The sequence below is a fragment of the Brachypodium distachyon genome, chromosome 5 (assembly GCF_000005505.3).
Source record: "Brachypodium distachyon strain Bd21 chromosome 5, Brachypodium_distachyon_v3.0, whole genome shotgun sequence".
NCBI lineage: Eukaryota > Viridiplantae > Streptophyta > Magnoliopsida > Poales > Poaceae > Brachypodium > Brachypodium distachyon.
The window spans coordinates 419,036-436,453 of NC_016135.3; the positions used below are offsets into that span (position 1 = coordinate 419,036).

At 46.8% G+C, this 17,418-nt stretch overlaps 2 protein-coding genes, 1 long non-coding RNA gene and 1 pseudogene across 6 annotated transcripts; 2 read left to right on the forward strand and 2 right to left on the reverse strand.

Annotated features, from left to right (window-relative positions):
* The first annotated feature begins 852 nt into the window (after positions 1–852).
* LOC112268578 lies at positions 853–16,748 on the forward strand. Of its 3 annotated transcripts, none has more exons than XR_002961280.1 (3): positions 853–1,024; positions 1,183–1,245; positions 16,614–16,748. It is a non-coding gene; the product is annotated as an uncharacterized LOC112268578 (long non-coding RNA). The 3 variants fall into 3 exon arrangements; XR_002961279.1 differs by lacking the exon at positions 16,614–16,748 and adding an exon at positions 13,069–13,169; XR_002961278.1 differs by lacking the exon at positions 16,614–16,748 and adding an exon at positions 11,603–12,532.
* LOC100828460 lies at positions 2,771–8,055 on the forward strand (annotated as a pseudogene).
* Positions 10,889–11,529, reverse strand: LOC100828763 (putative cysteine proteinase inhibitor 7). The gene has a single exon (XM_003580871.4). It carries the CDS (start codon positions 11,381–11,383, stop codon positions 10,973–10,975), a length of 411 nt encoding a protein of 136 aa, XP_003580919.1. The 5' UTR covers positions 11,384–11,529; the 3' UTR covers positions 10,889–10,972.
* On the reverse strand, positions 13,077–16,484 carry LOC100829065 (ent-kaurenoic acid oxidase 1). Of its 2 annotated transcripts, none has more exons than XM_003580872.2 (7): positions 16,127–16,484; positions 14,722–15,472; positions 13,985–14,074; positions 13,772–13,850; positions 13,563–13,669; positions 13,322–13,443; positions 13,077–13,206 (listed from the first exon to the last, which is right to left on the reverse strand). In XM_003580872.2, exons 1-7 carry the CDS (start codon positions 16,351–16,353, stop codon positions 13,101–13,103), a joined length of 1,482 nt encoding a protein of 493 aa, XP_003580920.1. In that variant the 5' UTR covers positions 16,354–16,484; the 3' UTR covers positions 13,077–13,100. The 2 variants fall into 2 exon arrangements, with proteins under 2 accessions (XP_003580920.1, XP_024311941.1); XM_024456173.1 differs by having other exon boundaries at positions 13,114–13,206; positions 13,555–13,669.
* Positions 16,749–17,418: the final 670 nt, after the last annotated feature.

The window sequence follows — 17,418 nt, forward strand, 5'->3', positions numbered from 1 at the left end:
CGGTTCTCTTCAGCGGAGGTTTATCAGGATTTGCTTTGCACGCGGAACTGTTGTGCCCACTCAGCTTACATATAGTACAAAACCTTGTCCTCTTCCATTTCAACTCATAAGCAGGTTTGTCCCTTGTATTTGTCGGTCTTCCTTCAGGTCTATTACGCATGGGTGCTATTACTCCAACATGGAGCTGTCCAAGAGGAACATCAGAACTATCCGGAGGTTCCAGATCTGCATTCGAGCTGGCAATAAGCTCTTGAAGACTGCGTCCATCTGTTTGCTTGTACATTTGTCCGTACTTCTTTGTTCCATCCAAAATATATTTGAGTACATCATGGTAACAATCAATATTCTTATCGCCTATAGTTGCAAGTTCAAGCGCTGCAACATGTAATGAAGCATGTCGATAAGATTGTGACCTTGCCGAACCTTTGACCTTCTGTAGATGAGCCAAATGATCAGGAAGAACATCACTTGCATTTTTTGTCCACCGCTTCAATATATGAGCTTGAGGTACCTTATCAACTCCTAGTCGCAGCATCACCTAATACAATGGAATGTATATTAGCAGACATGGCACACAACCAAACTACGAGCGCAGTTTTTGGTAAAAAAAAAAACTGGGAAAGGAGGACGAGGGACTCACGCTACAGCTTCTTACGACTACGAGCGTACTTGGTGGGCTGTTGGGCATCTCCAAACCCACCTGCTGTTGCTTTATTTAGTTTTCATCTCCAAACCCACCTGCTGTTGCTTTATTTAGTTTTCATCTCCAAAGCCCACCTGTGAGATTTGGAGATGAAAACTAAATAAAGCCCAACAGCCCACCAAGTACCTCGGTGGAGGTTCTTTCTGGGGTCTAGCTAGGTTCTAGAACCTTCCATTCTCCTGCCTTCCACTCCGCCGTCGCAAAACAAACTCTCGCTCGCGGCGTACGTCGAGGCCCCTTCTAGAACCTTCCAGGCCAGGGCTTGGTCGGCACTGCAGGCAGGCCGCCCTCGATCGACAGCGAACCTCCGCCTCCCCAACTGTAAGCAGCGCCACCGCCCGCCTTACATTCTCTCTATAGCTGAACTGTTGCATGATCCCTAGCACCCCTGATTACTCCGATGCAAGATTTCCTCAAATTCGTTTTCCCCTTGAAATTCGTGAGTGCTTGGATTGATTCACTTCTCAAGGAATCAACAGGAGGTGTTGTGGCCAATGGCGTCAATGGAGTGGGGAAACCAAGCAAGGGACCAACCACTCAAGGTATTCTCTTACATCAACTGTAACCAATCCAAGAAATTTTTGCATGTATTGCCAGTCTTATTTCTTACACTTTCTCTGTGAGTAAAAATCAAGTATGACTATGTGAGGTGCTACCTCATGTCAAGAAATCTGTACGTCGAGGCAGTCCCCCTCACGCAGAGACCACTGCATCATGCCTCATGTCTCCCACTAAAATTTCTTTCTTCCTTTCCTGCAAAGTGCAAACCACAGCATTCTGAGAATTCCTTAGTTAAAACTTTAAAGGCTGTGAGATCGAGATAGGCAATCAAAGGGAGGGTGAATGATTGCGCGGAAGCAAATTAAAACTTTTCCCGAAAGTTCAAACCCTAAATCACCTTTCTGTCCGTGATAGTAAAACAGCCGTAACTTTTGATTGGATGAACCAAAAAATACGTACGAGTATGCAAAAGAAAGGTATTGAAATTATTTAACCAACGCAACAAGAATCAGTTCAATCGGACGTACCCATCAAAAGATATGATCAAAATAGTAACAGCTGATAGAAAGTTACGAGAATTAATCTAAAACCAATTTCGAGGAATAACAAGAAAAATGAATTAATCGCAATCTTCTCTTGATCTCGTGATAAACCTGCAGCAAAGTATTATGAACTTGTGATGAACCTGCACCAAAGTGTTAGAAAGATCTAGCACGAAGATTTCACAAAGATCCGAGAAGAACAGAGATGACACCGTCAACGAATCTCTTTATTGCAACGATGTCGATCGATTACAAAAGATGCAACCATGCATCCAAAAACTCTCCAAGAATTGATCTAGATCCAAAGCTCTGAGTTCCCTCAAGTCCTTACTAAAACCCTAGCTAGAATGACCTCTATTTATAAAGGAAAATTCGCGACCCTAAACCGAGTCCGAATCCAACACGAACTCCTCTGTCCCGGTCGGTATTTTGCCCGTGGGGCTCGCATACGACCTCGGATTGAGATGACTACAAAAGCAAAGTTGTTCGTCTCGACGACGCGCACAACTTTCATGTAGACCACTTTTCCATCCGACGCTATCTTAATGACGCTACTGTTTAATCTTTAAACAGCTCTCATCCAGCCATGGCTGGACCTACATATCTTCACATCGATGCCACTCCGTGCCATCAACTCTTCTTGTGATGTCTTCAAAACTCGACCATCACGTATCGAATATCTTCAATACCGTACATATCCGGTATAAACAATTACGACAAACCGGTGCCCTCCCAAATCATCGTAGCCTTCACTTCCGTTGTTCCTTCGCACGAGCGTCCCGCATGACCTTGATCCTCGACCTCAGCTTCTTCCAAGCTTCGTCCCTCGATCCCGTCATCGACCACGTTCCTCTAGCTCCGGCAACACCTAAAAGCGAACACACAAATAACCAGTACGACCACAAGTCCACGACTTGACTCAGGGTAAGCTTCACACAACTCACGCCATGTTTTCGCATAAGAAACTAATGGATCAGCACACCACTAGCAAAGCACTAAGTCCAAACAAGATACATGTCATCACATAAATATCCATATTATCCAAAGTATCCACATCAATTATTTCATTTAAAACACTTGCCAATGTTACACATCACCTATGATTTCACAAAGGCAACCGCCAAACGGATACTTGTCTGCCACTAAGAAGTAAAGAAAGAGGCCAAAGTGGTGGAGGATTAGAGACAGGGTGCGTGTGCATTCTCTGGTAGCACGCCATTGCGATTCTACATCTTCTCCCATTCCCGTGTTCCTGTTCGTGCCTGCAAGCTGCAACAATGGCGGAGCTGGTGGTCACCATGGTGGTCGGGCCACTTCTGTCCATGGTGAAGGACAAGGCGTCCAGCTACCTGCTGGACCAGTACAAGGTGATGGAGGGCATGGAGGAACAACACGAGATCCTGAAGCGCAAGCTGCCAGCCATCCTCGACATCATCACCGATGCCGAGCAGGCTGCAACCCACAGAGAAGGGGCAAAGGCCTGGCTTGAGGCCATCAAGAAGGTGGCTTACGAGGCCAATGAGGTCTTCGATGAGTTCAAGTATGAGGCGCTCCGCCGACAAGCAAAGAAGAGTGGGCACTACAACAAGCTTGGCGTCCATGTAGTAAAACTCTTTCCCACTCACAACCGTTTTGCTTTCCGTGAGAAAATGGGAAACAAGCTCTGCAAGATTGTGCAAGCCATCGACGTCCTTGTCGCTGAAATGAATGCCTTCCAGTTTAAATATCAGCAACAACCACCGGTATCCAAGCAGTGGCGGCAGACAGATCATGTCATGTTCGATCCAAAGAAAATCATCAGTAGATCGAGAGATCGAGAAAAGGAGAAGATTGTTGATGTACTAGTTGGTCAAGCTAGCAATGTAGATCTCATGGTTATTCCCATCGTTGCGATGGGGGGGCTGGGCAAGACCACCTTAGCACAACTCGTTTACAACCAACCTGAAATTCAGAAGCATTTCAACTTGCTGATCTGGGTATGTGTCTCTGACAGCTTTGATGTGGATTCTCTGGCTAAAAGTATTGTTGAAGCAGCTCTCGATAAGAAGGATGGTACAGGAGCAGCTCCCACAAAGAAAAGCCCACTGGATAGGCTTCAAGATGTAGTGAGTGGGCAAAGGTACCTCCTTGTATTGGATGATGTCTGGAACCGAGAGGCTGATAAATGGGAAAAGCTCAAGGCTCGCCTTCAACAACTCGCGACGAAGGAGTCGCGAAAATAATGGGTACCGTTGAGTCCTATAACCTCACAGCTTTGAAGGATAAATTCATCAAGGAAATCATCGAGACAAGAGCATTCAGTTTGCACAAAGAAGAAGAAAGACCTTCAGTTCTAGTTAACATGGTTGGTGAGATTGTGAAGAGATGTTGTGGCTCTCCATTGGCTGCAACAGCACTAGGCTCTATACTGCGTACCAAGACCAGTGAGGAAGAATGGAAAGCTATATCAAACAGTAGCAACATTTGCACAGAGGAAACCGGGATTTTGCCAATTCTCAAACTCAGCTACAATGACCTGTCATCACATATGAAGCAGTGCTTTGCTATCTGTGCTGTGTTTCCCAAGGATTACGAGCTTGATGTGGACAAGCTTATCCAACTTTGGATCGCACATGGTTTTATCCAGAACAGAAAAAAGTTCGTCTTGAAACCATCGGCAAACAGATATTCGATGATCTGGCCTCAAGGTCATTCTTTCAGGATGTGAAACAGGTCCCAGTCAAGGAAATTGAACGCGATGGGGGCTATTATTCCAAGAGCACATGTAAAATCCATGATCTTATGCATGATGTTGCACTGTCTATAATGGAAAAAGAATGTGGTCTTGCAACTGAGGAACCAGGAAGTCAGAATGAGTGGCTTCCAAACACTGCTCGACATTTGTTTATGTCATGCAAAAATCCAGCAACTATTTTGAATGATTCTCTAAAGGAAAAATCTCTGGCTATCCAAACACTTCTATGTAATAGTCATGTGGAGAGTTCATTGCAGCATTATTCAAATACAGCTCCTTGCAAGCACTACAGTTCTGTTCACGAACCAGATCCTTTCCGCTAAAACCAAAGCATCTGCATCACCTGAGGTACCTTGATCTCTCACAAAGTTTGACAACAGTGCTTCCTGAAGATATAAGCATTCTGTATAACCTGCGAACAATGAACCTTTCTGGCTGTTAAGCTTGCTCGACTTCCAAGTCAACTTAGATACATGACCGCCCTCCGCCAGCTCTACACTGATGGATGTAGAAAGTTGAAGAGCATGCCTCCAGGCCTAGGAAAACTCACATCCCTAAATACACTTACATGCTTCGTAGCAGGTTCTGGAGGCTCAGGTTGTAGTAATGTTGGAGAGCTGCATCATTTAAAGCTTGGTGGTCTATTAGAGCTGCATCAGCTAGAGCACGTGACAGAAGAAGATGCAGAAACGGCAAACCTCGGAAAGAAGAAGGAACTCAGAGAACTGACACTAAAATGGAGTGATGGTGGCAAGGATGATGTGAAAGTGCTCGAGCGTCTCAAACCTCATGATGGGCTGCTGGCTGTGAGGATAGTCTCCTTTGGAGGCACCACCTTTCCAACATGGATAGCTATGTTGCAAAACATGGTTGAGATCCATCTTCTCCGTTGTAGAAAACTGCAATGCTTGTTCAGCTGTGGTACATCCAGCACTTTTCCAAGTCTGAAGGAGATTACACTAGAAGATCTGACAGATTTGGAAGTATGGTGGGAAGTAAATAGTGGAGGGCAAGGAGAAGAGATACAAATGTTTCCACAGCTTGAGAAGTTGTTTATTATTGACTGTGAAAAGCTGACAGCATTACCAGCACAATCCTCGTCCTTCCCTATCCTCCAGAATGTCCGTATCCAGAGATGTCCACAGTTAACAACTCGAGTTAAATCACCAAAGCTTGATGCATTAGAAATGCATGGACGTGAGGTAGAGATGTCGAAATGGGTAGCTAGACATATGACTTCATTGACCAATCTGAAACTGAAGAATCTTGAAGGCACAGAAAAAAGTTCAGCAGCGGCTGATCATAGTTTCAGTGAAGTGATGGACGCCAAGGAAAAATTCCACAATCATTAATTCGTTCTGGCAGTCATGAGGTTAGATGGATTGAAGTCGAGTTTAGCAGAGCTATGTGCATGTTTTATACAGCTTCTAGATTTGTCAATTGAGGACTGTGATGGACTCGTCCACTGGCCGGAGAGAGAGTTTGAGAGCTTGGTATCCTTGATGAAATTAGATATTAGGTGTTGCAAAAATCTGACTGGATATGCACAAGCAGCTCCTCCTGAGCCATCAACGTCAACATCAGAAACGAGTGATCAGCTCCTACCACGTCTGCTGCATCTGGAGATACGGGATTGTGAAAGCTTGGTAGAGGTCTTCAACGTCCAGGCTACATCTATGAGGATAATGGTAATTGATGGCTGCAGTAAAGTTAGAGTCCATATCTGGCAGGAGGAGGAGGCTGCAGCAGCAGGACAACTCTGAACCTATTGAAGGGTCCTCTTTATCATAAGCAGCAGCCAGTGGAGAGCATTTAATTCCTCCATGTCTTGAACATCTATACATTTATGGGTGCGATAGCTTGGCAGGGGCTGTCCATCTTTCCCCGTCCCTCAAGGTACTAGACATTTCTGGGTGTCAAGGGTTGACATCACTGGTGGAATCTCGCTCTGGAGAACTCCGATCTTTGGAAGGTCTCTTCCTTTGGAATTGCAAAAGCCTGTCATCCATACCGGATGGGTCGCAAGCATACTCATCTCTCCGAGCACTTACAGTATGGAGCTGTGCTGGTATAAAGACGCTCCCTACATGCCTGCAGCGGCGACTAAGCAGCCTTGAGGAGAAATATCTAGATGCCCGTTACGAAGGTACCTGCACACCCATCAATCAATTTTCTTCTATATCTACTTTTCACATATTAGTTTAGCAACAAGCTCAAACTTCCTATTCCAGACATACATACTACTCCGTAGCTAAGCTACCAGATTAAATGATGAGTTAGCGAGCATGCATGTGTTTGGTACACTAACTGTGTAGTACTGGGAGTAAATTGCGCAGAACCACCACATTTCGGTGATTTTTATAGAAATCACCGATTTTACTAATTTTTGCGCAGAACCACCGCAATTCAGTGAAGTTTTTGCACATACCACTGATCATGTCGTTTGGGGCACATAATCTCGTTTCTGACCGCTCGGGTCCACACGTCAGGTTGACCAGCCGGTGCGGACGTTAGCGCCGTCCGTTAGCTCCTCTCATCCCCCGTTCTCTTCGTGCTCTCCTTACCCAAAGCTCTTTTCCCTCTGTTTTCTTCCCTGCCGCGAGCCATGAGCTCCGGCGAGCTCTATAGCTCTCTCTCCGGATAGCCCCTGCTGCGACGCACGCCTAGAGCTCTGCCACGCCTCCGCGAAGCCGCTCCACCTCTCCTAGACCCCGCGGGCGTCCCGAGCAGCGGCCGCGCGCGCGTCTTCCTCGCGTCCGGCGAGAGCGCCCTGACGCTTGGATCTCCTCTGCGCTTGGGCGGGGGCAGTAATGGGGGCGGAAGAGGCCGTGGCGAGGAAGCGGTACGAGGCGTTGATGGTCCCCGTGAAAATTAGCAAAACCGGTGGTTCCCGCAACGACTCACTGAAATGTGGTGATTCTGCGCAATTTACTCAATGTACTAGTGTGTATCAATTAAATGAAACAGCTAAATAACAATGATAATTAATCTAAGATCGGAGCAACAATTCACTTCGCCTAGCATAATCTTCCCTGGATACTTGCTGATTGTTTGTAACAACAGTTGTGACCAGCACCAGAGCCGGCGCCCCGTCTATGGAAGCCCAAGACATGGAAATACGCAATCCGTAGAGATTAGCTAGAGAGCTCTCAGCTTGTATATCTGTAACAGTATCATCATGGCAAGTTATTACCAAGCAGCAGCAGCAGCAGCAGGAGGAGCTGAAGGCCGGTTATTAGTATCGGGATCACTGTTTGGATCGATTAAATTTCCCCAGTGACTTGGAAGCTATGCTCTGTGTTTGTGCTGTAAATTAATTAAGCTTGGAGCACCCTGAAGAAATCTCTTCGTTGTTAAGGCCTGCGGTGACTCTGGAAAGTGTTGGTGGTTTGTAACCTGATCACCTTCATGTCTCCTTGAGTAATGTTTGAGAGCAATTCAGCTCGAATTACTCATGTCTCTGGGCAGTTGGTTTTCAGTACTCCATTTCGTTTGATCATATGAAACCTGGATTAGCTGATTAAGCAAATATACGTGTCTCTGCAACTAGGCAGTACACATAGTTGCAATGTAAACAGCCATCTCAACTGCATGTCAAATCTAGAAGGATTTGAATCAGCATCCACTACTACAGAAAGGCTTATCAGTAACGGTCGAAAAATAACATCAGTAACGGTCGGGGTCGCCATTACTAACTTCGTGTTACTGATGATGGGTATCATCAGTAACGGTCGCTTTGTCACATCAGTGTCGGGCGAGCGACCGATACCGATACATTTTCAGTAATTAAAAAAATAATTAAAACCACAGAAAATACATAGAAAAATATATATTTGAATACACAGCACAGCACAGAAAAATACACAGCCACATCATTTAAAGCATACAAATGTATATAAAGCCGCATCATTCGGGGCCGCCAGTACTCTTCCATCGCCGCGACTGACCCCTTCCACTCAGAATTGAACATGCTGGCATTCTCCATAAGGATGTGACAGCAGTAGGAGCCACAGAACACACTGCCGGACGACTGTTGCTGGCAAGGGAACCTGTGGTTGTGGTGAAGCTCGTCTTTATAGCCTTTACCAACTAGTTTTCCCTTGGTTGCCACTTCTCAGGCAGTGTTAATGAGTGATTTGATGGGTTTTCAGTACCAACCTCGAACACCCTTCTTCGGAAGTAGTGAATCGAAGTAGTACACCGCGGACCAAGGCAAACAAATGAGTAGTGTCACCCAATGATTTCTGTTTTTAAAAGAAACAAACATTAGTATCTAAGGGTGTATAAGAAAGACTGAATTAGAAAAAACAAACGGTTCCATATATATAATTCAACTTACTCCAGATTAAGGAAGAAGAGGCGTATTTCTCCAGACATGCCACCAAGTATTTAGATGCCAGGGTTCTTGAGGTATCCTTTTCTGGCTCAAAACCGATGTCACCGTAGTTGAACACCGCGGGGTCTAGAATGGCTACTTTTTTGACCTCCATTCGCCGCATTTCCCTTATTTGGTAGGCAGACCACAGCCTTAAGAGGTTGATATCAAGCTTTTGGCGGTTGAAGAGGTGGAACAGTTCGTTGAACTTCACACCAAAGGTGATAAGACGTTCCTGAATGTTTCCAGTTTCTTGGTTAAAGAAGCCATAGTCTCGTGGGATTCGAACATTGATTTGTCAGGCATGATGTTGAGAACCAGCTGATGCTTGCATGTAGAACTGATAAAGCTCTTGCATCTCTCTGGGCACGACACGCAGGGAATCTTCGGTGACCATCGGTCTTCTAGGATAGTAAATAAGCACCCGGTCAAACTCCCTAGCCACGAATAGGATCCGTCTTTGAATCTCTGGCCTTGAAAGGGGTTCTTCAAGAGAATGTCAGGCCTATTGTCTTCCCAGACTCCAGTTATGTCAGGCACATAGTGAATCTCATCTTGATTGACATTGGAGGAGTCCTTGATGGTCTTGCCGCCACGCCTCCTCTTATTGTCCCATGCTTTTTGCTCCTCTGCCTTATACTTGTCATCGATCTTGCGGCCACCCATGGACTCAGCGGCACCCAAGAGAGAGAAGGTAGGAGGGACGCTTCCAGCCTGTGCCGATGCCAGCACGTGCATCTGAACATCTTCAGGCTTCATCATGCATGTGTTTCCACATTTGCGACATGGACAACGCATCATCACAAGTCCTTTTCATTCCATATCACCTTTCGTGACTCCAAAAAAGACCATCCATTCGGTTATCCATCGAGCATTGATTCTTTCCTTGGCGTACATCCAAGAACGGTCCTTCGATCTACAACACAATACACAAGAAAACACAAAGCAAAATAGTTAGTCTAATCATTGACAAGGGGATTAAGGTTTTAATTAACCGGGGCTAACTAAAAATTTCAAATTAGAGACATTCAAAGAGAAATTGGAGGCTGGTGAGAAAGATCGGGAGGGAGAGAGAGCTCGCAAGGGAGAGGGAAGCTCCGGGCGACGACGAGGATGCCGCATTTTGGCCGGCGGACGGAGCTCAAAAATTTAAAATTGGGAAACTTCGGAGAGAAATTGGAGGCCGGCGAGATAGATCGGGAGGGAGAGAGAGCTCGCAAGGGAGAGGAAAACTTCAGGCTCGAAGATCAGAGCTCGCCGGCCATGGGGATGGGGGCCGCCGGCGCGCGCGGGGGGGTGGGGGGGGAGAGGAGGAAGGGAGATGGAGGAGGGGTACCTGCGGGGCTCGCCGCCGGGCAAAATCGGCATGGCTTCGCCGTCGCCGAGGAGGATGGGCCGCAGCTGGTCCGTTACGACGCGCAGCGCGACCAGCTGCGGCTCTGGTCTGCATATTTAAACCGCGACCCTCATCGGTGGTGGTCGTGACACGGGCAACCGTTACTGATAATAGGGGATACATCAGTAACGGTAACTTTAACACGGCCCGTTACTGATGCACCACACATCAGTAACGGTCGCCCTAACGCGACCGCCACCGATGTGTGTATCAGTAACGGTCGCTCTCGGCCCGTGTTAAAGCGACCGCCACTCGACCGCCACTGATGTATGGCTAGGCGGGGACGGGCAGACCCCGCTCTGTTCATCAGTAACGGTCGCGGCCGTGACCGACACAAATGTTGTTCATCAATAACGGTCGCGTTGACATATAGACCGTTTTGTAGTAGTGAGGTGCCAACTCAAATATTGACTGTTCAATCAAGACTTGAACAACTGAGAAACATTATCAGAATGGGAGTCTGAAAAGCTAGATGCCTAGCTTGCAGAAAGAAAGAAACCTCCTCTGTCCGATGGAGCATTGCAATACTACTAAACAGTATCAGTGAAGTACAGTAGTGTCGTGTGGCTGTATTTTCTTCAGCAAATTTCCTGACATGCCCTTGCAAAATGCACGACTGCTACACCAGTGTTCCAGAAAACACACGAGACAATAAGAGAGGACAATTTCATTCATTTATTTGATCAAATCCCTTCCACGGCGTACACAACGATCATCACTTCTACAAGCTAGCCTTGGCGAAGGAGACGAGCCTGCGGCTGTTAGCCCCAGCCTTCTCATAAACCACGGCCTTGAACGTCGAACTTCCTCCTCCTCCTGCTGCAACCAACTCCGGCGAGGCGTCGATGAAGAGCTCGTAGGTGACACCGGCCACCAGCTGCTTCCTGCCGCTGACAACCTTGTTGAACTTGAGCCTGCAGTTGGCATGCATCCCGTACTGCGCCACAGCCCAGCTGCCCAGCTCCCGGATGCTTGGGTCATTCAGGTTCAGGATCGGCTCCCATGCGCCCACGGAGAGATGCTCCGCGACTCCGGGTTCTTGCTTGAATGGCTCTCCACAGCCCGTGGCGCCGTAGATCATGACCCCGGCGACGGCCATGAGGAGGAAGAAGCTGCTAGATGAGGTCCTCATCTTTCTTTGTTTCTTGATTCTTGATTTGGATGTCGGTTGTTTGAGATGAGATGGTTTATGTGGTGATTGTGTTCAACTGGAGTGGAATTGAGGGCTGTTAAATAGATGTTGCTTTTTTTGGCATCATGATCAGGAAGATATTAATTGGATGATGGTGATCCGAATTAATAGGCAGTTACATGGACACTGATCACAACCCGTTTTATTGCTGTTTTTCAGGAGTCAGTTGGATGCCTATACTGATAGGCATTTAGAAGGAAATTAGTTATGACTGGCTGGGTGTGCAAGGGTTAATTCATTGGATGCAGTATCCAAATATAGCAGTCATCAAGAAGGAGGGTGGTTAGGGATGCGCTGAATGGTGCGTGGCTGCTGGATGTGGGGCCCAACTTGTCAGCCCAGGCGATCGGCGAGTTTCTTGTGCTCTGGGAGTGGATCCGCGATGTCCAGCTGGTGGATGAGGTTCCCGACTCCTTGTCCTGGAATTGGTCCACCGATGGGCGATATTCTGCCAAGTCGGCCTATGCGAATCTCTTTGCCGGCATGACGCGTGATCCTATGGCATCAGTGGTTTGGGGCTCTCGGGCGCCTGGGCGGTGCCGCTTCTTCGCGTGGCTAGCGGTTCGCAACCGTTGTTGGACGGCATATCGGCTGGAGAAGCGTGGCCTCCCGCGGCCCGACAAGTGCCCTCTTTGCGACCAGGAGAGGGAATGTATTTCTCACTTGCTGGTGGGCTGCGTGGTCTCTAGGAAGGTTTGGCTGAAGGTGCTCACCCTGGTGGGTCATGGTGATTGGTGTCCGAGCGCCAAAGCGGACCTGCGTGGACGGTGGTCCTCTCTTCCCTCCTCTCGGGGTGACGAAAAGACGCCTTGACGATAGTTACCTTGGTCTTCTGGACCATCTGGTGCCATCGAAATGACGTGGTTTTCAACGGGGCGACTTCGTCGGCGTTGCGGATCTTCGAGAGGGTGAGAGAGGAGCTGAGTCGTTGGTTTCAAGCGGGGCTCTTCAGGAGTGGTACCCTCGTTCCGGCCCATGTGGCGAGTAGGTGGATTGTTAGCTTGTGATCTTTTTTTTTGGTTGCCACTTTGTGGCGTTGTTTGCCTCTATGGCGTGCGTTGTACTCAGCCTTCTGGCTCTTCTTTTTTAATAGATGATGCATCCGATGGATTGCATTCTTGGAAAAAATAAATCAAGAAGGAGGTCAGTTACAACTTTTTATTGGGTGCACCTGTTGTTTCAAGGAAGTATGCCCGCACACTATATGTATTGACTTATCTATTCTTTTTCAAAACTCAAAACACATAAAAGTGTTCAGTATGTGTGCATGTTTCCAAGTAATACCAGGAAAAAAAATCAACACATAAAAAGTGTTCAGTATGAGGACACACCTTTCACATAAAAAGGTGCTACCAAATAAATCATATGAACTTAGATGAACAGAAAACAGAATTAGCTGAACACTGATTATATGGCCGTGTCAACAATTAATCGTAGCCGTAACGATGCATGTCATTTTTTCGACTCAAACTTCTTTTGTATGCAGTCTAAACTAGCCGAACTTAATTACTCACATGACAAAACAAGAAGAACAACTGAACATATCAACATCAATGCTGCCTTGTGATTTATTTGAACACAACAATTCTGGTTTCCTGAAATTGGTACTTCTTGCCGCCGTCTAGGGTTCCGAAGCCGCCGTCTAGGGTACTGAATTTCAGTATTCATTGGAGGAAACCCTGGTGACCTTGGCCAAGCAGTTGTCCACTGGCCTGGGATGAGGCAGGTACCTTATCCGACAGCTTGGATTTTCCCTTGTCAGCCTGCATTCACATGCAAAATTTAAAAAAAATTCTAGCAAAACATAGCAGTTGAGAGGTACTAACACACAATTCCCTCTGGAACTGCAAGGAGCAATAACTAATGGTGAAGGCTTACTTGTAGCCAAGGAGGAAATGGTGGAGGAAGACGGAGATCTCTAGCTTCGCAAGATCATTTCCGGGGCAGAGCTTCGGGCCGAGCCCGAATGGAAGAAACGTCCCAACTTTGGGCGGCGGACCCTAATGACAATGCAGAATTTGTAAGAGGTCGATTCAAGATCCTCGGTCACCTAAACTCGGAATGCAGTAATAGTTTGGAGAGATTTATTTGTTGGTTGAGAATGGCCTGACCAAGGTACCTCCCATCTTGAAGGGTTGAACTTGTTGGGCTCAGAGTACAGCTGAGGGTCCATGTGCACGCTCCTATACCACAACTGAACCTTCCAGCCCTTGGGTATCAGATAGCCTATATGTGGATCAATCACAAAGGCAACAATTCATCAAGACCAAATGTGATGGATAAAAGATATGATGATTGACACGGTTGGAAAAGCAAAAGTGCATGCACCGTTGACAAAGACGTCTCGAGTCGCCTGACGGAACGTCACGAAGGAGATGTTGACGAATCGCAGAGTCTCGTCGATGACCTGATATATAGTTGTTTGTTTCAAACGACAATATGGATGATCAATCCAACATTGCAAGATGTAACTCGTTGAGGCATGCATTTACATGCATGAATATAATTGCGATCAACAAAACAACTAAGCAAGCAAGCAACCTGTGAGAGGTACTCCATCTTCTTGTAGTCCCTTAGAGTGAGCCCCTTCTGCGTGAGCGGTATGTTCTTCATGATCTCCTCCTGCTCGGCCTGATCCAGCAAAGAGAAATTAAGAAGATGCATCAATGATCAATCCATCACTTCGACTGATTGCATGATTCGATCGCGATAATGCTGCAACAAAAGTGACCTTGTGCATCAATCAGTGCAGACGCATTACTCCATTTCGAAAGAAAATAGTAAATTTAAAAAAGAAACACACGTTATGTGTTTAGGTTTTCACAAGATCAAGGTCATTGCTAATCGTCTCATAGAACCACTGTTCTTTGGGCGGGCGTTCTCACATAAGCCAAATCTGGTAATTAATCCATTTGACAGGCCGGGTTTCTGGCAATTCTAGGTGACACGTGTCCGACTGCCGTTCCCTTTGACACGTCAGATCAGGACCCAATTCGGCTGAACCGTTTCCTTTGTCCAATTCGGCTGACCCGTTTCCTTTGTCGACGTGTGTCAAAGGAAAAGGGACAGCCAAGACATGTGCCATCTGTTATGCGAGCCACAACTGCCATAAACCCTATCAAATGGCTTAATCTATTGGATTTGGGTTCTGTGAGAATGTCGTCCATCCGAAGAGTGGTAACTCTCTGAGACAATTAGCGATCACTATTGTTCCGTGAACACCTGAACGCAAAAGGTGTAGTTTTCTGAAATTTACTCGAAAGAGGAAAAAAAAATACCTTGGCCTTTGAGAGGATGTGAGAGTTCTCCTGCATGAAGACGGTGGCCCACATGGTAATGTGGGCAGAGGACTCATGGCCGGCGTTGAGGTAGAGCACGAGCATGTCGATGATCTCCTCATCCTCCAGCCTCCTCCCTCCTTCGTCCTCCACCTCGATGAGCCTGTCCATCATGTCCATGTCCACGCTCGCTTGCCGAGGGCACCGTCGGCGATCGTCGAGGACGCCCTGCAACACTGCCACCAGCTTTCGGCGAGCCTTGAGGGCCTTATGGTAGGCGAAGCCGGGGAGGTTGATGGCCATAGCACGCATGCCGTGGTTGAGCTCCGAGTAGCTCTGCTCCAGCGCCGCCATGGTGCCTTCGTCCTCGGCAGCACGGCTCATGAAGATCCGCACAATGATCAGAAACGTCATCCTCCGCAGCTCTGTCAAGAACTCCACCGGCTCCGAGGAAGAAGACCAGCGGCGGAGGGTTGAGGTGACGTTGTGGTCGATGAAGCCCAAGTAGGCGGCGAGCGCGGTTGAGCCATTGACAGGCGCCGCGGTGAGCTTGCGCAAGCGGCGGTGCTCGTCACGCGGCATGGCGGGGGAGGTGAAGGACCGGGTGCCGATGAGGTTCAGTGTCGCCTCCGGCCACCCGTTGACGAAGGCCACGTCGTCCATCAACACCTTCTTACACGCCTCCGGCGTCGTCACCAGCACCGAAGGGCTGCTGTACATGAAGGACCTGTACAGCCCTGTTCGCCCATACCTGCGTGCAATCGATATTCACCGGTGCAATGTGTCAAAAACTTATCCGAATGTTGATGGTTTCGTGATAGAAAAAAAAAACCGATAGTTGTGTGATACAAGTCTGTTCACTCTTCTATGTGGTGGTCCTGCATAATCTACTCGATTTCCCTCCAATTCAGTTCATTTCCGATGTGTTTCTAAGAAGATAAGCCGTGGTAGGGTGACTTAACTTTATTTGCTAAATACATGTTTGTTTATTATCTTTGGGAACAAACATGCCACGCTGAACTCTGTTGTCGGATAGCTAGGCCTAATATTGAATTCCATCAAATTTTGTTTGTGTCACATCCTGAAGCTTGGAACGAAATTATTGATAAAGTAGCTAACATTGTGTTGCATAATATTCCAACACATTGAACTGCCGGCCGAAGAGGACCCATCCCAATTGTATCTTCATTCTACGTGGATTTTTCCTTCTGTCCATTCTGTGTACTCTATAGTATGTATGCAAAGACCGAGAATTAATAATACTTCCTCCGATTCATGTTATTTGTCAAAATATTACATGTATCTAGACATTTTTTAAATATAGATACATCCATATTTGGACAAGTAATATGAATCGGAGGGACCAGTAATAAAATGAAGCTTGTATGACGCGTAAGTTGCTGACCTTCCGACCAAGGAGTCGATGAATGCGTCGGGCTTTCCGGACTTGAAAGCTCTCAGAAAAGCCCACATGCCGCCGACGAGCGGCCAGCCCATGTCCCCCGGCGGCAGCCTGGCCCGCCTCTCGGCGCCAAGTGAGCCCACCCAGTACCATGCGTGGGCCTTCCGGACCACGCCGTCCACCACGACAACCACAGCAAGGCCCACCGCCACGGCAGCCCACCACCACATCCTCGACGGCTCGACGGAGACGAACAAGACGACTATCGCTGCCTTCTTGTGCTTTAATATCCGTGTGGAAGAAGCTTAATTCGACCTATGTCGGGCTTTCTCCTTCTCTCCTACCTCGGACATTATCTTGTGGTCAGACACTCAGACACAACACGCTTCATCAGCAAACTTAATGGGTGATTATAAACACATATCGTCTAGCTTAGTGTTGACATTGACATACATACAATGTTTTAATTGATTATTATTGTTACCGGCAGATGATGCGCTCATACGGCTGCTAATGCCTGACAGAAAAGATGCTGTCGATAATCAGGACAAGATGCTTTCTGGGTCCCCATTGATTCTTTTATATATCTGCCAAATTAAGATGATCAATATATTTAGTCCACCCTCATGGCCGCCATATGGCATACATAAAAGTTACCATCATGAGGTAAAAATGTGATCAGCTAGCTTGGAGCTTTTCTGTTGAATTGGTTGTTTTGTTAATCAATGATGCCTTGCTCTCAAACATAAGGAAAAGATACTAATGTTGCGGGCAATCGGGACAACATGTCCGAGGTTGGCATTTTCATGGCAAGATGCTTATTAGTCTCCATTGATTACCAAAGATGGTCAATACAGTCGTCCCATGGGCCGCCATATGGCATATATAGGACACTTTTTGCATATAAATTTTTCCTTCAATAAAGTTATGCTCATGAGAAAAATGTGATCAATTTGGAGTTCTTGTGTTGAATTGGTTAAGTGTTGAGTTCATCAGCGAAGCAGCAGCGCGCATATGCCTTTTCACATGCCTAACACATCGGAAACTATTTAATTTCGAATATAAATCCAATGGTATAACTCTGTATTATTCTAGTTAATCGATGGAAAGTATTGAATTGGTTACTGAATTTGATGTTTTATGTTATCCCCTCCTTGAATTTTTCCAATACTTTTGGCTGTGTTCTTTTCAGCTTCTAAACTTGATTTTTCCGAGAAGCTGCCCTCACACAACTTTTTAGAGAAACCGCTCCCCAAATTTGATTAGGCTTTCGATTCCAAACTAGTTTAACTAAA

Bases quoted from the DNA above. Each gene is read 5' to 3' on its own strand.
- LOC100828763 (XM_003580871.4), bottom strand. From the start codon at position 11,383: ATGAGGACCTCATCTAGCAGCTTCTTCCTCCTCATGGCCGTCGCCGGG.
- LOC100829065 (XM_003580872.2), bottom strand. From the start codon at position 16,353: ATGTGGTGGTGGGCTGCCGTGGCGGTGGGCCTTGCTGTGGTTGTCGTG. The intron at 13,851-13,984 runs GTTGCTTGCTTG...ACTATATATCAG, and splicing joins AGATGGAGTACCTCTCACAG to GTCATCGACGAGACTCTGCG. The intron at 13,207-13,321 runs GTAAGCCTTCAC...ATGTGAATGCAG, and splicing joins CATTTCCTCCTTGGCTACAA to GCTGACAAGGGAAAATCCAA.